Here is a 19,604-nt window from a genome sequence, read left to right on the forward strand (position 1 = left end):
AGGGGTCGTCCTGTGAAGAGAGAAAACGACCCACCCACAGCGGCCGAAGAACCCCTGAGCAGGGCGCCGGGTGCAAAGGCGTGACCGGGCTCGAGCTCGGAGCTCGGGGAGCCGGAAGTCAGTCAGTGGCCTGAGCGACCTTCTTTCTGGAGGACATTGAGTGGAAAAGATGCTTAAAAGGCAGATCGATCGTAGGTCATGAGTGAAAGTAAAGACGTGTGGATTCGTCAGGCAGGCACGAGGGAACCCTGAGGGTATGTGGACCCAGCTGGGGCATCGCGCTGGAGGACAGGGTCGTGGGCTTGTGCATGGACCCCACTTTGCACTTACAGCAGAATCCCTCCATATCTCTGTATTTTCATCTGTAAAATGATGGGATGGCAAACTCACGGTGACCTGAAGGAGCAGTTCAGCTCAGACACTCTGTGTCCAGCCCTGTCCACTGTCATTGTGCAGAGCTGCTCAACAGCTGCCCTTACACACTCTGGCCAGAGGCGGTGGAGGAGGGGGACAGGTGGTTTTGAATGGACACTGAGAGCAGGCTGCAGAACTGTAGGCATTCTGGTGGAGGATTGGCTGTGGGGAGGACTTGGCAACTTTGTGTCTTAAGATTTGCTTGCCCTTATGGACCAGAGTTGCCTTTGCAAATTCTTGTTGAACATTTGGGCTTTTGGTGAGGCTCTTCCCACAGGTGGGTATAACACAGCGTGTTTTATAAGGTAATGTGCTTTTGCTTAGCGTGTAGAAATTCGCACCTGCTGGGAACAGCCCTCCTCTATTGGTCTGGTCTTCATGGAACACTAGGGGTCAGCAGAGCCATGCGGAGGGTCAGTGGCCGGCCTTGCCGCGGCAGGTGTGGGCCTGTGGAGTTCTCCTGCTGGAGTTGGCTCATCTCTGTGTCTGGTTGCCTGATGAGCAGACAGCCAAGTGGTGAGTTCTGGTGAGACTTTACAGTGACAGTGACAAAGAGGAGCGGCCTGTGGTTTTCCTGAACTAGGGTGAGTTTTTGGTTCTCGATCGGGTGTCTTCTACTGATGGGTCAGTCCTGCGACTCCTCTTGCCTGATGTGGACATGCTGAAAGGAACCGAGAGGGCATTGTTGCAGGTGCCTTCTGCCTTGAGAAGCCCCATGCAGATGTGAAAGCTGAGAAAATGCGTTTGGGTCTGCTGGTGTTGGAAAGGGTTTCTGCATGTTCCAGGAGGGTTCCAGGCAGGATTCCTCTTCTTTGTGAGCAGGAACGTGGATCTGCCTGTCTTGTCTTCAGTTGTTTACGGGAGTGGTTAATGGGCATTAGCATTGACAAAGAGCTGCGAGCTTGGAGTCTGAGAGCTGGCTACTGATTTGTGTAGCGGCCCTGTAGGTCTCACCTGCGGGTGTTCAGGGCTAAGGGAGGCGTGTGAGCCAGAGTCAGGTTCCAATTGCTGTCTCCTCTCCGTGTGACCTTGGACTGGGAGGTAGCCTCCTTTAGCCTATTTGTGAATCTGTAAAATGGGTATGACAATATTCACTTCTTCCTGGATATGTTGTGAATTGTCAATGGGATTATAACACATGTAGAGCACTTCCCCGGAGAAGGCAATGGCAAGCCACTCCAGTACTCTTGCCTAGAAAATCCCATGGATGGAGGAGCCTGGTAGGCTGCAGTCCGTGGGGTCGCTAAGGGTCAGACACGACTGAGCGACTTCACTTTCACTTTTCACTTTCACACATTGGAGAAGGAAATGGCAACCCACTCCAGTGTTCTTGCCTGGAGAATCCCAGGGACGGGGTAGCCTGCTGGGCTTCCATCTATGGGGTCACACAGAGTCGGACACGGCTGAAGTGACTTAGCAGCAGCAGAGCACTTCCCACGCTGCTTGGCACTTAGGAAGCGTTCACTGTCTGCCCACCGGTGATGTGTCAAAGCAGGAAGGGCAGCTCCTGTTTGTGGAGGAACCACTAGCAGACTCTTGACTAGGCTGTGAGTTTGGTTGTTTCCTTCAATCCTTGTAACCCCTTGTGCTAAGTGCGTTTATTCTCATCGACGGAAGAGGAGACTCAGAATAAAGAAGACTTGGTCATTTGTCCCAAGTCAGACCATAATTTCGGGTGCAGGGCCCTCGGTAAAGTGTGCTCCTTTAGCTTTTCCCTTCTCTCCATTCTGTATCGGAGGCCAGGGACCAGGCTTGTAGCCTAAGAATATTCCATAGGTTTTATTTATATTACATAGGGTTGCTGTGCTGCTCGAGCACAATGTCCAGAGGGGGACATAGGTACTAACAGATAAACGTGAAAACAAATGAGCACAAGCTGTCATCAGTTCTGCAGGGAAAAAGAACATACCTTGCCCTGCAGGGCTGGGGACCTTTCTAGCTGGGGCTGCTCTGGTGTTAATCTTAGTAAAACAAGTTCTGTTACCAGACAAAGACAGAAGGACAAGGCCTCCGTTACCAGAGCAGGCTCAGTAGTTGTGGCTCACAGACTCAGTTGCTCCGTGGCATGTGGGATCTTCCTGGACCAGGGATCGAACTTGTGTCTCCTGCATTGGCAGGTGGACTCTTTACCACTGAGTTGCCAGGGAGGCCCCTGAACCCAGTTTTAGAGAGGAGGAGATAAAGGCCGGGGGTTTGCATGCAGACCTTGTCAGTGCCGCCGTTGGTCTTCTTCAAACCTAGTTTGCTGTGGCTGCAAAGTGCAAGCTCTGGGAACTGCATCCTGTAGCTTCTTCTAAACAACCCAGATGACTGAAGTTAATTTTCTTCATTAGTAGGAAACCTAAGTGACCACAAGAGAAAGAGGTGGTAAGGAATTGTTTGGAAAACTAGCGAAAAGCCCAATACCTTCCAGTCGTAGGAGCTTGCTCCCGGACCAGTGACACTCATCCCGGCACCTCCTGCAGGTCTGATGTTCAGGAACGAATGAGCCGTTTGAGAACATTTCAGCTCATGACACTGTTGATTAGAACCTGCGGCCTCTTGGTCCCTGGTTAATTTTCTCTTCAAAGCCTTTTGCATTTTCTGCGGGTCATTCCGCTCAGATGTAAGAATAGCCTCTTTAAAGTTCTTGATGCAGTTTCTTAATGAGGCTGTTGCTAAGGAAACTGAGTGAAAACCCAGTACATATGCACATAATAATGGTGACCTCGGAACTTTGTCGATTTAAGCTCAGAATCAGAGGGGTGGGAGACTCAGGAAAGGCTTTCTGAGACAGAAGGGGGCCAGTGTAAGGATGCAGCTTAGGTTAGACGAAACAGCTCCATCCTAGCCAGCAGGGCGCCTGGCCTCAGGACTGTGTGTGCGTCCTCACAGAGAAAGGAGGGGTTGGATGGGGGGAGGAAAGTCAGGGTCTTTACTGGAGAAGGCGAGAAGAGAGGGAACTGGAATTTCTGGTTGAACAGGAGTCAGGAATATGGCTTGAGGTCCTCGTATTTGGGGGAGAGGAGTTTTGTGGGGACCTGAGGAGGAGGGAGTCTTTCTTGGAGGGAAGTCCACGCAGCGGAGAAATTGGCAGGACCGGGGGCCCTGCTGGGTGAGCTGCCTGCAGGCCGGGGCGGGGGCTGCCTCCATCCTTACAGAACCCCAGGCCTTGGTTTGCAGGCCAGAGCAGTGAGGAGACGGGGACACTCTAGTGGGAAAGGAGAGCAGAGAGAATGCCCGGGGGCTGTGCTTGTTACGTTCAGCACAACCAGGCCTGAGCCGAGTGGGGTCTGAGGAGGGTGCTTGACGGGGGAAGGATGGTTCGAACTTTCCCACACGGACGCACAGCAGCTGCTTACCCCACAGGCCTTCTGGCGCAGCTCGCCATCTTTCTTCTTGCTTCGGCTGCCGGGGTCCTCCGAGCTGCGTCTGCCGTAGCCTCTGTTAATTACCCCTGCTTCACCTGGCCCTCGTTTCATCTAAGTATTAAGTCCTCATTTTCTCCTCACCCTCATTTTTGTCTTTGTTGTTATTGTTGCTAAATTGTGTTTTAAAAAATTGATCTGTATCCTGTTTAAGAATGAGGCCCAAAGTAAATAAATGTGTACACAGACTATCACAGACACCTACTGCTTTGAAAAATTTAAAGCTGTTTGCCTAGAAGTTACACTGCTGGCTTGTAGTTGTGCTTAAGAAACAGAAGCTGTCATCACTCCATCATAGGGTGGTTGGGTTAGGTGGTGGTTAGGTTAGGTTGTGGGTGAAAGAAAACTTCTTGTAAGCCATGCAGGCCAAGGTCGGTGTGGTTATTATTGACAGTTCATTTTCTTTTTCACTGGTTCTATATATTTTGTGTTTTGAGAAGTTATGTGTTTTAAAATTCCTGCCCAAATTCCAGTGTCTTTCCCTTTCTTTTTCTCTTTCCCTTCTCTGCGTCTTACGTTCTAAGTAGCAGATGCCTTTGTCCCAGAGAATATGGGCCTGCTTAGCAAGAGGACAGGGTGAACGTGGAGACGCTGGGTGCAGAGAAGGCCTTGGCACTTCTGCATGGAGCCGCGTCTGTGCCTCTCTGCCTCCTAGCGGGCCAGCACACTGATGCGGCTTCCCCTTGCCTTCATGTTTCATCGGGCCCCTGTGTTACGAGGACCTGTTTCCCTTTTTACTTGGAAGGTTCTCTCACGTGCCTTTTCCTTCCCTCCGGTGCCTCAGCTCTCCGAGGAGGAGAAGATCCAGCGCTACAGCATCCTCTCCGAGCTCTACGAGTTGATCGGCTTCCACCGCAAGTCTGCCTTCTTCAAACGCGTGGCTGCCATGCAGTGCGTGGCCCCAAGCATCTCGGAGCCTGGCTGGAGGGCCTGCTACAAGCTGCTTCTGGAGACGCTTCCTGGCTACAGCCTGTCACTGGATCCACAGGACTTCAACAAAGGTACCACAGCTGAGAGTTACTTCACCCCAATTAATGTGGAATGAAAAATTAAACAGGAGACCTGCTGTTTGTCTGAGTTGGATGGTGTTGGTGGTCAGGCTCATGCTGTTGGTCAGGTAATTTTGAACCTGAACTCGGCCCCTGGCTTTGGTCCCGGCCATTGGTGGTGTGTTAAGTGCAAGAGGTTGGGTAGAACTGGGGACCTCTCTAGGAGGTCAGTTGTCAGCAGGCATTTCTTGATTCTTGCTTTGTGCTGGACATTGTGCCACGTGTTGAGGACACGCAGCCATGTCTGATTTCATCCAGTGGCACTTTCTTCCAGATCTTTCACCATCTCACCCAAACAGAAATCACAACAGATTTTTTTTCTCCTGCCCTGTCACCTGCTCTTCCTCTGATTACTTTTTCCTCCGTGTTCCCTCAAGAGATGAGGTGGAATCTAAGGTTTGCCAAACACATGTTTCATGATTGGCACTTTTGGATGGACCCTGAGTTCTGGATAAGTTGATATGAGCCTGTGGTTTCAGCCCCAGAGTGTCTCTTTGGCAGCAAAAACCTCAGGGCAGTGGCAGTCACCTGGCCCCTCTGTGGGCCCCTAACTGGCCTCCCAGGGCTGCTTCGACTCCCTCCACTGTGGTCACGGACTATCCTTGGCCTCCCGGAGCCCCGAGACTGTGTGGTGTTGAACTGAATGTCATCTTGGAGCCTGAGGCATGAAGAGACCCACAGCCAGAAGCCAGAACCTCCCTGTGGGGCCTGTCCCTGCTGACGGCTCCCTTGGCTGGCCCTCTGCGTGACTCCGCTGCCCTGGGCTCTGAGCCTGTCACCTCCTGGGCTGGGGCCGGGGGTGCGTTGAGATGGGGCCTATGTGATGGAGAAGCCTCAAGTGATTCCGAGAAGACCGATCTGCCTCCCCTCTCCTTCCAGATGGGGAACCGGGGTGGGCTCTGCTTGGTGGTCTTTGCGCTGGGGGCTCTCATCACTTGTGGAGTCAGGAAGGGGATCCTGAGAGGGGGCTGTAGGTCCAGGTGACCCCAGGAACCCCTTTAGTGTGCTGTGGGAGACTTCAGAGCGTGGGGGCTTTCCAGCGACTCCTTCTGTGATCCCTGGACATCCCCGCAGGCTGACTGCGGAGTGAGCGTGCCCTGGGCTTCGTGCGGTGACCGCTGTGGACTCGGTCCAGGGGCTGCTGCCAGCCCTCCCGCCCTCCCCTTCCCTGGATGCCCTCTCTGCCCTCGCCTGCTGCGCCAGGCATCCTGCAGCTCTCTACTAATGTCCCTGTCGTCCCACACCTGCACACCGTCCCTCTGTTTTCCTCGTCACTGACTCCTGGTCCTCTTTTGTGGCGTTTCCCGTGAACTGTAAGTACATTAAGACACTGGGTGATGGTTTAGCACCCACCTCCCTCCCCAGGGTGTGTGCCCATGAGGATGCAGACCCTGCCCCTCTCAGCGTCCCCTTGCAGGTGTCCCCGCAAACACACGCACTGAGGGCCCAAAACTGGTGAGCAGCTTCCATGACATGTGCTTGTTGCCATCTATTGAACAGAGTTTGTTTCTTGATCTTAATTTTTAAGTCACTTGAACAAAACATGTTTCTTTTGAAAAATGAAGCAAACAAGCACAATTCCCTGTATTTGGTGCTTTTTACCCCGCCTTCTGTTAATATTTTGGGAGAGGACATTCACTATCATTTTGTGAAAGAGGTTGGGGAGGTGAGGAAAGAGATTGAATAAAGTAAAAATGATAAAAGTCAGTTGGCTGTATTTTTTTTAATAAGAAATAAGTTACTTTAAACCCCATCTTCACTGTCGCTCTGGACCACGTTAAACATTTCTCAGAGAATTAAGTGGAAATCTACTTAACTCCCTATGCTTGTGAATAAAAGGGAGATTGTCTTTATTCTCAGCACCTGAAATGTTTTTCTGTTTCTTGAAATGAACATTTTCCTTGGCTGGTTATGGAAAGTTGAGATAGGAACACAGAAGGGCACTGTGTGTATTTGTGAGCGTAACAGCCTGCTTATTATCACTTTAATCTTATTTGTGTTCTAGATACGAAGATTTTTTTGATCATACCTTCTGCTTAGCCTTTTTCTGAACGAGGGATTAAATTTTCCCCAGGAACTCTTAGGAAAAAGAGTGGCATACGAGTTTGCCTTAAAAGGCCGCAGCTGATGAAATAAAACTCTCACATTGGTGAGATTTTTGAATACAAGGATGTTGAAAATTTTATCACTGGCTCATGTGCTGCAAGTCTGACTTAAGGATAAAAAGATTCAGATTTTTATAGGAGCAGTTTGAATCGCATCAAAATTATGACTTGCATGCTATTTGGTGTTAAGAAAATTTATGCTCTTATCATAATTGCCTGTGGTGGGAACTGGATCCTTATCTATTAAAAGAAAATCTACACAGTGATATGTGCCCCGTTATTGACATTATGTGCTAAAGGCGGGTTAAGTTGGGTCATTTATAAATCTGGGCTGGGTTAGTCGTGACGTGGATGTCAGCCCCTTCATCCTTTCCAGAATCTCTTTCACGTCAGCCTGTGGTCTTCCAGTAATGTGGAAACACTGCGGGGGCTTGTCTTTCTCTCCTTCCCTTTTGTTGTTTGAAAGGGTTTCTGTAAGATGGAGTGGTAGGATATCAAGGTTTTTTTGTGTGGGTAGGTCTGGTCCGCTCTAAGAATCTCAATAATTATTGTTGTTCAGCAACTTAAAAATCATTATGAAATAATTAAAATATACACAAATTAGAATAGTACAATGAGCCCATCACCCACATTTTAAATAATTAGATCTGGCCGTGCCTGCTTTATTCACACCTTTCTTTTTCTTTTAAGAGTTTGTTCTTAAATATTTCTTTGTTGAAATATTTTTATAGCACATCCTAGAAATCATGTCCTTTTAGCCTATATACTTAAGCAGGAAGTACATATACTTTTTTCCATACATATACTTACGTGTGGAAAAAAGGCTTTCAACTTGACCCACGAGCCTGTTAAGTGCCAGCTGTGTGTCAGGCCTCTTACTGGGGTACCTAGGTGAGTACGACCCTGTCCTGGCTCCCGAGGAAGTTGCGGACTGATGAAAGAAACCCAGACACGAGCTTCCAGGCACGCAGCGTGCCTTCCGGAGAATGCCCGTGGGATGAGAGGGTGCAGGATTTGGGGGAAATACACAGAAGGGGCCGGTGAGCCCTTCAGGGAGGGCGGTGGGGGAGATGGTCAGTGGGGCTAGGAGAGGGGGTATCCTTTGCTTCGAGTCTTAAATCTCACCCCCCAGCCTTTCTGCCAGCCCCTCAGGCTCCCTGGACACACAGCGCTGGGTGGTAACTGATTGTGATTCCTGTCCCTGCATCTTCTTCATGAAGAAGTTTAAGGTGGAAAATATTTAAAAGCACTAACTGTTGCCAAAAGGGGCACAAATAATTATCTCTGAAATCCTATGATTTTTTTTTTTTAATGTTTTGTTTTATATTGGAACAACGGAAAACATTAACAGATTAACGGGCTTCCCAGGTGGCTCACTGGTAAAGAATCTGCCTGCTAGTGCAGGAGACATGGGTTTGATCCCAGGGTCAGGAAGATCCCCTGGAGGAGGAAATGGCAGCCCACTCCAGTATTCTTGCCAGGAGAACCCTATGGACAGAGGAGCCTGGCAGGCTGCAGTCCACGGGGTCAGAGTCAGACACGACTGAGTGACTGAGCATGCGTGCACGCGCAGTCAATCGACAGTGTCGGTGAACGGCAAAGGGACTCAGCTGTACATTAAATCCTGGGAACCTAAAGAGATGCTTTTTGATGGCTGTGCAACCAATTTCTTCCACCTCTAATTTCAGATACACTAAGTTATTTTGGAGGGAGCAGCCAGTTTGTTGGTAACCACTCTTTTCGCATTTAGCTTTCCACTTTTCTGTTTTTACTCTTTAGAGAAATGTGCTTTTTAAATTTTATGTGTTTGGTTGTTGATGATGAAGGCTCGTCAAATACTAGTATTTTCTTGGGGGAAAAAAGTATGCTATAATTCAAATACATACCACTGAAAATATAATCTTTTGTCCTAACCTTATTATAAGTATTTCAGAATGGGTTGTTTTAGAGATTGTGTGTCTTTGAAGAAGAGAGAAAATAAAAAACTTTTTAAATGAGCAAACGTATCATGTGCTCATTCTTCTCCATGATAAATCGGGGGAGTGCTTCTGTGCCTCCGAGCTTGCGGTTGAGGCAGTGTCTGGGAATCGCTGTCTCGCACTATAGTGATGGCTCCCGAGGGGCCCCGGTGCCGCCCCCTGGCCTGTGCGCCCCGAGGCCCCCTCTGATGTTCCGTGGCTTCCCCTGCAGGCACGCACCGAGGCTGGGCTGCCGTCCAGATGCGTCTGCTGCACGAGCTGGTGTACGCGTCCCGGCGAATGGGGAACCCCGCCCTCTCTGTCAGGCACCTGTCCTTCCTGCTGCAGACCATGCTGGACTTCCTGTCTGATCAAGGTGAGTGGGCTCAGACTCCGGTTGTTTCCCAGGAGAGGGGGACGGTGCTGTCTTGGTGCTTGCCCTGTTGGCACCAGCTTGGGATGGGGTGGGCGGTGTCCCCGGTCTCCCCGCCCGCTCCTCCCTGAGCGCCTCTCACCGCCCCACGCTGCTGCCCTTTTTGCTGCACTCAGCCTCCGGCGTGGCCTCCCCTCGCCTTTGCCCATGTCTTATAAAACATAATCATCAGAGTGTAACATTTACATGGAGAAGCGCAAGATTCACAAGAACTCTGCTCAGTGAGTTTTCACAGAGTGACCACGTGGTACCCGGCACCCAGATGGGACACAAGCCCGGAGCCCCGTGCCCCTCTGTGCCCCTCTGGTCACTTCTCCCCTCGTGGGCAGAGTTTTTCTAGACTCCCGGGGGATTGTGGGTATCTTTGCCCACAGGTCAGGGCATCTTTCTTCTTAATCCTTTCCTCCAGCATCTTCTCATCTCACGCGCTTCCTGGTGTCACGTGTGTTTTGGGTTTCGCGTGCAGTCATCTGTCTCCAGCCCGGGTCCCACCCTGTCGCCGTCCCCAGGGAGTCGGTCCTGCCTGGAGTCAGTCCCCAGAGAGTCATCTGTTCTGGATGGCACATGATTGTCTGCGACTGCACCGCCCTCTGTCCCAGGGGCCCCAGCGAGGCCTCAGGCGGCTCAGTCAGTGCCTGTCTCCACTAGCATCCCGGCGTCCTCGCCTCCTTACAGAGAGTGGGGATGCTCCGTGGCCACGCGGGGTGTGGGTGTCCTTCTCTTGGCTCCTGGAGCTGTGTCTTCCAGGTCCTGAGAGCGCTCAGCATGCTCGGTGCAGTTTGTACGCTTCGTGTGAGGTAGCTCTCATTTTCCGTTTAGGACTTCAGGTCGCCCGAGGGGTCCCTGTGGACAGCCACCCCTCGGGGCGTCCATGGTCTCTCTGGTTGAGCGTTGCCCATGGGTGGCGTGTGTGGCTGGGCTGCGGTGGGCCTGGTGGTAGGGAGAGCCTGCACATGGCCTCTCTGAAGTGGGAGGAGGGGGAGAGGCCGAGGCTGGGCCCTGGGGTCCTGGAGGCCGAGCCGGGCTGGGTGGGCCTCTCCCTTGCCCGCAGGGGTGGGTTTTTGCTTGTTAAGGGTGCCGCTCCCCTGCCACTGGGCCTCTGCGGCTTCTGGAGCCTCCTGGGCCGGCAGCTCTGGAGACGCATTGTCCCTCGCAGCCCGCACCTGAGCGGCCCCTGCTCTCAGCCTCAGGGTTCTGGGCGGCCCCGGGCCGGCCCCTCCCGCTCGTCCGGGTTCGCTCGGTACCCCGCCCCCACAGTGCCCACGGGAGTGGATGGTCTCCCACGCCGGTGGACCGTGAGCCGCGTGATGTGGCCCCCGTGCCTTCCCTGAGCTGCAACCCCCCTCCCCATGTCCTCTGCCTGGATGTTTCCCTGCAGAGACACCGGATGCACATCTTCTGCCTGCAGCGGGCCTCTGTTCTCACCCCACCCTGCTCCTGTCAGCAAACTCCCCTGGGTCTGCATTTCCCCTGGGCCGCCTTCTCCTGTTCTGTTCTGTTCTGTCCTGTCCTGGGGGGAATGTCCTCCTGCGGTCGGTCTCCCCTCGTGTGTGGCCTTTGTTGCAGATCCCCAGGAGAGGAGGAGGTTGCTGACCATTTGAGGTCGTGTTACTCAGTGATCTGAAGATGCTGGTCCAGGGGAGAGAAGCTTGGGACATTTGACCCCAGTGAACAGACTGCTACCTCCTGAGGCCCATGGGTAGTGGTGTTTGGTTAACCGGAGTTTTGGCAGGGGAGGCCTGAAGTCAGAGGACCACGGGTTCCTCCCACTCACCTGATCTCTAATTACCATGACTTCAGATCAGCAATTAAACTTTTTCTGAACCTTCATTTTCTCATTTGTACAACTTGGATGTTAGACACTGTGGGGTAGTTTGTTACTGTTTTAATGGTAGATATTTTAATTGATTGGGTGACCTTCTCGAGAGCGCATGGTACCATCCACTGAGTTGATAATTAGCATTTCTAAATATCACGGTGTTGAAATGGAATACGGGACGGAGGACCGGCCTCCTCCTTGCGTGTGGCCCTGTCTGGGTGTTTACAGGCAGAGAGGCACAATCTGGGGTCCCCCCCGCCCCTGCGGGTCCCCCGAGTCTGTGCTAGTGCTCCTGAACTCATAGAGGAGTTCTGGGGCCAATGGTTCTTCTTTTTTGTGACAGATTTTATTCCAGAGTGCCCCTAATAGTACCAGAGACATTGATGTAGAGTTTGACTATGGTTTTGGGTAAAGTGAGGGTGCATACAAGCAGTGTTTCCAATAATGTGATTTTAAATGTCTGCGTTAAAGGTGTAATGAATATTAATGAACTTGTTTATAAAACAGACAGACTCACAGACACAGAAAACAACCTATGGTTACGAAAGGGAAAGGAGATGGGGATGAATTCGATAAACTAGATAAGCAACAAGGTCCTACCATATATATAGCACAGGGTACTATGGTCAGTATCTTATAATAAACTGTAATGAAAAAGAAAAGAATATAATGACTGTTAAAAAAATAAACGTCTTACTGTTTTATCTGTTTTGAAAGGTTTGTATGTTCCGATTTACAGGGTTTTTAATTTTTTCCTTAAGGAGAACCTCTTTGAGTGGTAAACAAGACTCCATCTATAACCTAATAAACCTTCTATGAATTTCCTCACAGTCCAAAGGACAAAACCTCCGACTTCGTTAGAATTTACATTTAACCTTGCTACTGCTAAGTCGCTTCAGTCGTGTCCGACTCTGTGCGACCCCATAGACGGCAGCCCACCAGGCTCCGCTGTCCCTGGGATTCTCCAGGCAAGAACACTGGAGTGGGTTGCCATTTAACCTTAAATATGCTAAAATCCAGTGTGTTCTCTTGGCAAAACTCTATGAGCCTTTGCCCTGCTTCAGTCCGTACTCCAATGCCAAATTTGCCTGTTACTCCAGGTGTTTCTTGACTTCCTACTTTTGCATTCCAGTCCCCTGTAATGAAAAGGACATCTTTTTTGGGTGTTAGTTCTAAAAGGTCTTGTAGGTCTTCATAGAACCATTCAACTTCGGCTTCTTCAGCATTACTGGTTGGGGCATAGACTTGGATTACCATGATATTGAATGGTTTGCCTTGGAAACGAACAGAGATCATTCTTTCGTTTTTGAGATTGCATCCAAGTACTGCATTTTGTACTCTTTTGTTGACCATGATGGCTACTCCATTTCTTCTAAGGGATTCCTTCCCACAGTAGTAGATATAATGGTCATCTGAGTTAAATTCACCCATTCCAGTCCATTTTAGTTCACTGATTCCTAGAATGTCGACGTTCACTCATGTCATCTCCTGTGTTTGACCACTTCCACTTTGCCTTGATTCATGGACCTAACATTCCAGGTTCCTATGCAATATTGCTCTTTATAGCATCGGACCTTGCTTCTATCAAGTGGGCCTTAGAGAGCATCACTACGAACAAAGCTAGTGGAGGTGATGGAATTCCAATTGAGCTATTTCAAATCCTGAAAGATGATGCTGTGAAAGTGTTGCACTCAGTATGCCAGCAAATTTGGAAAACTCAGCAGTGGCCAGAGGACTGGAAGAGGTCAGTCTTCATTCCAATCCCAAAGAAAGGCAATGCCAAAGAATGCTCAAACTACCGCACAGTTGTACTCATCTCACACACTAGTAAAGTCATGCTCAAAATTCTCTAAGCCAGGCTTCAGCAATATGTGAACCGTGAACTCCCAGATGTTCAAGCAGGTTTTAGAAAAGGCAGAGGAACAAGAGATCAAGTAGCCAACATCCGCTGGATCATGGAGAAAGCAAGAGAGTTCCAGAAAAACTTCTATTTCTGCTTCATTGACTATGCCAAAGCCTTTGACTGTGTGGATCACAATAACCTGTGGAAAATTCTGAAAGAGATGGGAACACCAGACCACCTGACCTGCCTCTTGAGAAACCTATATGCAGGTCAGGAAGCAACAGTTAGAACTGCACATGGAACAACAGACTGGTTCCAAATAGGAAAAGGAGTACATCAAGGTTGTATATTGTCACCTTGCTTATTTAACTTATATGCAGAGTACATCATGAGGAACGCTGGGCTGGAAGAAGCACAAGCTGGAATCAAGATTGTTGGGAGAAATATCAATAACCTCAGATATGCAGATGACACCACCCTTATGGCAGAAAGTGAAGAAGAACTAAAAAGCCTCTTGATGAAAGTGAAAGAGGAGAGGGAAAAGTTTGGCTTGAAGCTCAACATTCAGAAAATGAAGATCATGGCATCTGGTCCCATCACTTCATGGGAAACAGATGGGGAAACAGTGTCAGACTTTATTTTTTTGGGCTCCAAAATCACTGCAGATGCTGATTGCAGCCATGAAATTAAAAGACGCTTACTCCTTGGAAGGAAAGCTATGACCAACCTAGATAGCATATTAAAAAGCAGAGACATTCCTTTGCCAACCAAGGTCCGTCTAGTCAAGGCTATGGTTTTTCCAGTGGTCATGTATGGATGTGAGAGTTGGACTGTGAAGAAAACTGATCGCCGAATAATTGATGGTTTTGAACTGTGGTGCTGGAGAAGACTCTTGAGAGTCCCTTGGACTGCAAGGAGATCCAACCAATCCATTCTGAAGGAGATCGATCCTGGGTATTCATTGGAAGGACTGATGCTGAAGCTGAAACTCCAATACTTTGGCCACCTCATGTGACGAGTTGACTCACTGGAAAAGAGTCTGATGCTAGGAGGGATTGGGGGTGGGAGGAGATGGGGACGACAGAGAATGAGATGGCTGGATGGCATCACCGACTCTGTTGACATGAGTTTGAGTGAACTCCGGGAGTTGGTGATGGACAGGGAGGCCTGGCGTGCTGTGATTCATGGAGTCGCAAAGAGTCGGACACGACTGAGCGACTGAACTGAACTGATGCTAAAATCCATCCATGTCAGCTTTGAAATTTTAGTCTTACCTGATACTATGAAATAGGGCAATGCTCAATGGGTGGTCAAATCCCTAATTTTTGCTGTTCAGCCACTTTTCTCGATCTTGCTCTCTGATTCTGTACATTAGCGTGTTCATTGGATTTGTAATAAACTTTTAAGATGAAGGGGAATTTCTTGCTCATTGTTTGCCTGAAATCCTGGCTTGTGTTCTTCTTAAACAAGAAACATGCTCCAAAAATGCTCCCAAGTTCAACTAGTAAAACTCCTTTAAGGATCATCTTTGCTGGTGGATCCACCGTACAGTCATCCAGAGGTGCGTACTCTGGGCGGTACTGGGACCAGGGGTTGACATGAGGAGTATGGGACATGGAGGATGCGGTGGTTATGGTCCAGAGGAGTCCCTGTAAGTAAGGTTGTAGGAGCATCTCAGAAGACTGGCAGTTCTTTTCAGAAGTGGAAGGGTGGTTTGGGTAGTGTTCCATGAAAAAGATGACCTTGACCTTGAGGAGCAAATTGATGTTTGCCAGACCAGACTGAGCAGAAGGAGTAGCTTCAGGTAGGAGGACTTTCTCCAGTTCTGGTGGAATTAGGAAGGTTGGGCTTATTTGGGGAATGTAGGACACAGTGGTTTGGGTGATTCTGTTGCCTGGGACTCTGGGGAGGAAAGTGGGTGATGAGCAGTCATGTCTTGTGCCCCTGCAGTTCTGCTCCTAGGCACATGCTCCCGAGGTTTGGAAACACACGTCTACACAAAGACTCGTCACTGGGTGGGCACAGCAGCATCATCCCTCGGAGCCAAAGAGTGGGCGCCGTCTGTTGGTGCCCATCGACTAGCGGATGAAGGAAGTGTGGTGTCCACCTGGGTTGCTCGTCCTCCTCCTCTCCCTCGCGCCTGCCCCTTTCCTGTTTTCCTTCTTCCCTTTGGCTGACGCGTGCGCATCCTCCACAGCTTAGTGTGGACACCACTTCTTGATCCCTTAAGACCAGCTTGCGTTCCTTCAGAGTGTCCCCACTGGAGTGGTGTGTGCTTAGCCCTCGAGCACTTGCACCCACTGTGTTTCAATCACTTACTGACTTGACAAGTTCCCCACTCAGGCTGTGGGATTTACAGATGGCTCAGACAGTAAAGAATTTGCCGGTAATGCGGGAGACCTGGGCTTGATCTGGGTTGGGAAGATGCCTGGAGAAGGACATGGGAACCCACTCCAGTATTCTTGCCTGGAGAATTCCATGGACAGAGGAGCCTGGTGGGCTGCAGCGCATGGGGTCGCTAAGAGTAGGACACAGCTGAGCAACTAACACACACCACGCAGGCTGCAAGCTCTCTGAAGGTAGGTATATGTCTGACTTGCTGTTTTTCTTGTCTCTAGTAGCTTGTACTGGCATCCATATATGGCTGAATGCATTAATGATGCACTTTTTTAAATGCGTAATTTTTTAAAAGCGAAAAATAATAATAAATGCTTTTCCTTTTTAAAAATATAACTGTATTGAGACTTAATTTGAAGACCACACAGTTCATCCATTTAAAACCTGCACTTCAGCTTTTCTGTATATTCACAGACGTGCACCCATCATCATGGTCAATTTTAAAACATCTCATCTCCTCGAAAGAAAGCCCTGTTAGTGGCTAGTTTTAGCCCCTGTGGCTAGTGAGTGGCGTACTTCGGTACTCCTATCCTGTTGAATGTGTTAAAAATAAATGCTTTCATTTGCATTCTTTCCTTTTTGGGTTAATTTTTGCTGTCATCGGGAGTGCTATGGTGAGCCTCCTCAGCTCTTTGTGCAGGAGAGAGACTTTGTCAGGAGAGGGATTATTGGGCCTGCTGCTCTGAGCCTCTGTGTTGCTGTTGAGATGTGTCAGAGTTGCCTGCGAAGAGGTCTGCTCTCATTATGCTGCCGCTGGCGGTGTTGCTAGCTGAGTATGTAGAGAGTGTTACCTTCCTGTTTTAATTTCTATTTTCTGTAGAACTTGCGAGGCTGGATGTTCGTTCTCTGTGCCCGTTTACTAACTGTATCTCTTTTATGCGAGGGTCTTTTACATTCTGCTGGTTGTTTCCCTGTCGCTTGCCTCATTTGATTCTCATTTCTTGCAAGGCAGGTGGTGTCCAGGCCACTGTGCGGAGGTCTGTAACGCTTTGAGATGCTAATTAAGCCCTTTGCTTAAGGTCTCCCAGGCACTCAGGGCAAAGCCACACCTGGAAGGCAGCTCTTAGCCGCAGTCCAGAGGATGCCGACTATGACACATTGTCCTGTGCTGTAACACACCAGGGTGGTGGACAGCAGGTTTGAAAGAGTTAAGACACTTCCAGAAAGTGCTTCACCTGTTTCTGAGCGAAAGCTGAAAGCAGCAGGACTGTCTGTTGTGAGCGCTTTGTGATGAATCTCCATAGCATAATATGAAGTTTGAAACTGTTGCTGGAACTTTGAGAAGAACATCTGAAATCACAGAGGGTCAGCTCAGCCCAACGTGTGTGAGTTTAACGGTGAGTGTAAAGCTCACAGCATGTGACCCTCATTGGCCGTCCTTTGGTTTCTCGAACATGTCAAGGTTTTTGTTTTCCGTTTTCTCTCCTGTCTCAGGACATCGCTCTCTTACCTGTCTTTTATGTGGCCAGCCTTCCCGCCTTGGGTTCTGGGTGGGTCTGTGCGGGGACCTCCCTATCCCCACCGTCTGTCACTCCCTGGTCGTGTCCTGACTTTTCCTCAGGGTGGGCGGTTTCTATGGCTGACCCTCCAGTTCCCTTTCTGATAAATCCTCTCCAGGAGAGTTGGGTCCCTCAGAGCAGCAAGGCTGAGCTATGGGCGAGGGGCTGAGCTGCCTGGGAAGAAGGCGGTTTCCTCTTTTCTGCTGGGAGGTGTCATTTGCGTTTTGTAGGAGGGAATAAGGCAGCTGTTGTTCAGTCGCTCCATCATGTCTGACTCTGTCATCCCATGGACACAGCACGCGCGGCCTCCCTGTCCATCACCAACTCCTGGAGTTTACTCAACCAAACCCGTGCCCATCGAGTCGGTGATGCCCTCTAACCATCTCACCCTCTGATGCCCGCTTCTCCTCTTTCCCTCCATCTTTCCCAGCCTCAGGACCTTTTCCAGCGAGTCTGCTCTGCGTCAGTTGGGTCAGTATAGCACAGTACAGGACCATGCTGCTCAGAGTACCAGGGTTGCCCCCACAGAGACACACTGTGGGGTGGGGGGCATCAGCTCTTTCCTGCAGGCCCTGCTTCCTCTGTGCCCCCCATGAAGCTGCCATGTTTTTCTCCTGAGTCCCAAGTACCTGGGGGCCTAGAGATGGGGAGAAGTCCTTCCCAGGCGCTGCTCCAGGCAGTCCCCCTTCAAGCCCCAGTTCCGCACCCGGGGCGCGCCCCTCGTGATGCCCTGGGGTCACTTCTCCCGCTCCGGGCTCGCCCTGTCCTGCAGCCGTCCTCTGCCACTGTCTGCGTCCTGGTGGCTTTGTCCTTCCCACGGAGGGGCCAGTCAGCACCGTCCTTCTCTTCTGTCCGTGCCTCCTGCTGGGGAGTCCTCAGGCCCCAGGTTCCAGGAGCTCTCTGTAGACGCCGACGACCTCGGAGCAGGAAGGAGGGAGGCCGTGTCTCAGGCAGAGACACAGGCCGGAAATGGCCTCAGTGAGGTGCTCCCGCCAACAGCGTCTACTTGTCAAAGCCCGTTTCTCAGCCCGCAGGGCACAGCGGCCTCCGTGTAAAAGGCAGGCTCCCGGGCCCAGAGCAGAGCCCTGGAACCGGCCCCGTAAATTCTGCGTTAACTGTTGGCTGAGCGTCATCTTCTTTCAAGATGTGTCTCCCACAAGCTGTTGTTTTAGTCGCTCAGTTGTGTCCGACTCTTCGTGACCCCGTGGACAGTGTGGCTCGCTTGCCAGGGCTGTCTGTCCATGGGATTTCCCAGGCAAGAATACTGGAGTGGACTGCCATTTCCTTCTCCAAGCATTATTTTCTTTCAAAATGTGTTTCCCACAAGGGCTAAGCCTTATTTGAACCAAATAGCCAAATCCACACCCAAAGACAAAGGCCGTGATTTTTGTATTGTTCTGGCAACAGGTATTCCTCAGCTTCCTGCTTTCCATTCCTGCCATGTTCCTTCTCTTGCCTTTTCTCCCGATGGTGTCTATGGTTTCTTCGGGGGTTTTGGGTTCATACGCTCTACTTTTCATCGGGGTGGAAGAGATGGGAGGCTGAGCGCGTGAATTGTTGTCACCGAGGCCTGGTGGGGGCTCTTCAATAAAGCGCTGTAATTTGTTTCCATTGCAGTTTATACAGTCCCTTTTGTTTGTTCAGAAATAGGCAGAAGGAGTTGAACAAAAGCCCAGAAGAAATGAAGAGAAGCTTCTGACTTCGTTTTAGTTGTGTGTTGAAGAGATAAATGCCGTAGAGGGCAGCATAATAAGTACCTGCTAATAAAATGCATTCTCAGTAGGAAAAAACCACACGTGTAAAATAATGAGGTGAAGAAAAACTATCAGTATGTCAGAAGCCCAAATATATTAGGGCATTTTTACTAGTTATGGGAAAAATACTAATTTGCCAAGTTTTAGGCAAACCAAAATAGAACGTCCTGGGGTGGTATTGAAAAGGGCCTTCTGTACCTTCTCAAAGCATTTTAGTCCCGTGCGGCATGGTGGTCTGGATGGTGCGTGCTCTCCAGCAGTGGAGTGCAGGCCTACTTCTCTGTAATCTGCCCCCCGTCTGCTGCACGAAGTGCCAATGTGCACTCTCCAGGCAGGCTGCTGTCCTGGTCTGGAATGTGGCGACATATTCTACGGCATCTCTTTGCCTCTCAAGTCGCTCTCTCTCTTCTGTCTTCGAAACCGATCATAAAGTGATCTTCCCAAAGCTGATGTTTATCCATAGCAATCCACGCGTAAAGTCTGGACAGCTGGAATGGAGACTTTTTACCTTCGCAGGCCCCAGCCTAGCACAAAGTCTGGCTCACAGGGGCTCAGTACCTGCTGGGTAAAGGGAACTGCTTGTTTTCTCTGCGTTCTGTCCTCGTTAGGAAAGCGAGGCTCACGTCTGCCTTGCTCTGCTGGTTTAGGCAGTGGAGACATGTTTATGAAAGCCTGAAGTGTAATATATGCTCAGTACGTCATAATTGTTATCACTTGTGTGGATTTGTTTCTGACTTCTGAAGTGTTTCAACATATGCAGGTCTTAAACTGGGGAACTTTAAACTGTCCAGTTTTCTTTCTGAAGGATTGTATGTGTATCGTCCATGGGGTAGTTGAGTCGCCTTGGACGAGATGCTGATGTCCCTGGCCTGGATCGCTCTGTGTGTAGAATGGGGATGGTACAGCCTTGTGTCCACAAGGGGCAC

General features: G+C 50.0%; 1 protein-coding gene across 4 annotated transcripts in view; it reads left to right on the forward strand.

The window, feature by feature from the left end:
* The window catches only part of TRAPPC9 (trafficking protein particle complex subunit 9), a 415,657-nt gene that overhangs the window by 50,926 nt on the left and 345,127 nt on the right, over positions 1-19,604 (forward strand). For all 4 annotated transcript variants that reach the window (XM_055431945.2, XM_055431946.2, XM_088844845.1 and 1 more), the window contains 2 exons: positions 4,606-4,822; positions 9,166-9,309. In XM_055431945.2, the coding sequence (XP_055287920.1) occupies positions 4,606-4,822; positions 9,166-9,309 (361 nt within the window). The remainder of the gene's footprint in view (positions 1-4,605; positions 4,823-9,165; positions 9,310-19,604) is intronic.

This window comes from Moschus berezovskii, chromosome 16, assembly GCF_049115385.1.
Source record: "Moschus berezovskii isolate FMDL1 chromosome 16, NW_MosBer_1.0, whole genome shotgun sequence".
In the NCBI taxonomy this organism is placed as follows: Eukaryota; Metazoa; Chordata; class Mammalia; order Artiodactyla; family Moschidae; genus Moschus; species Moschus berezovskii.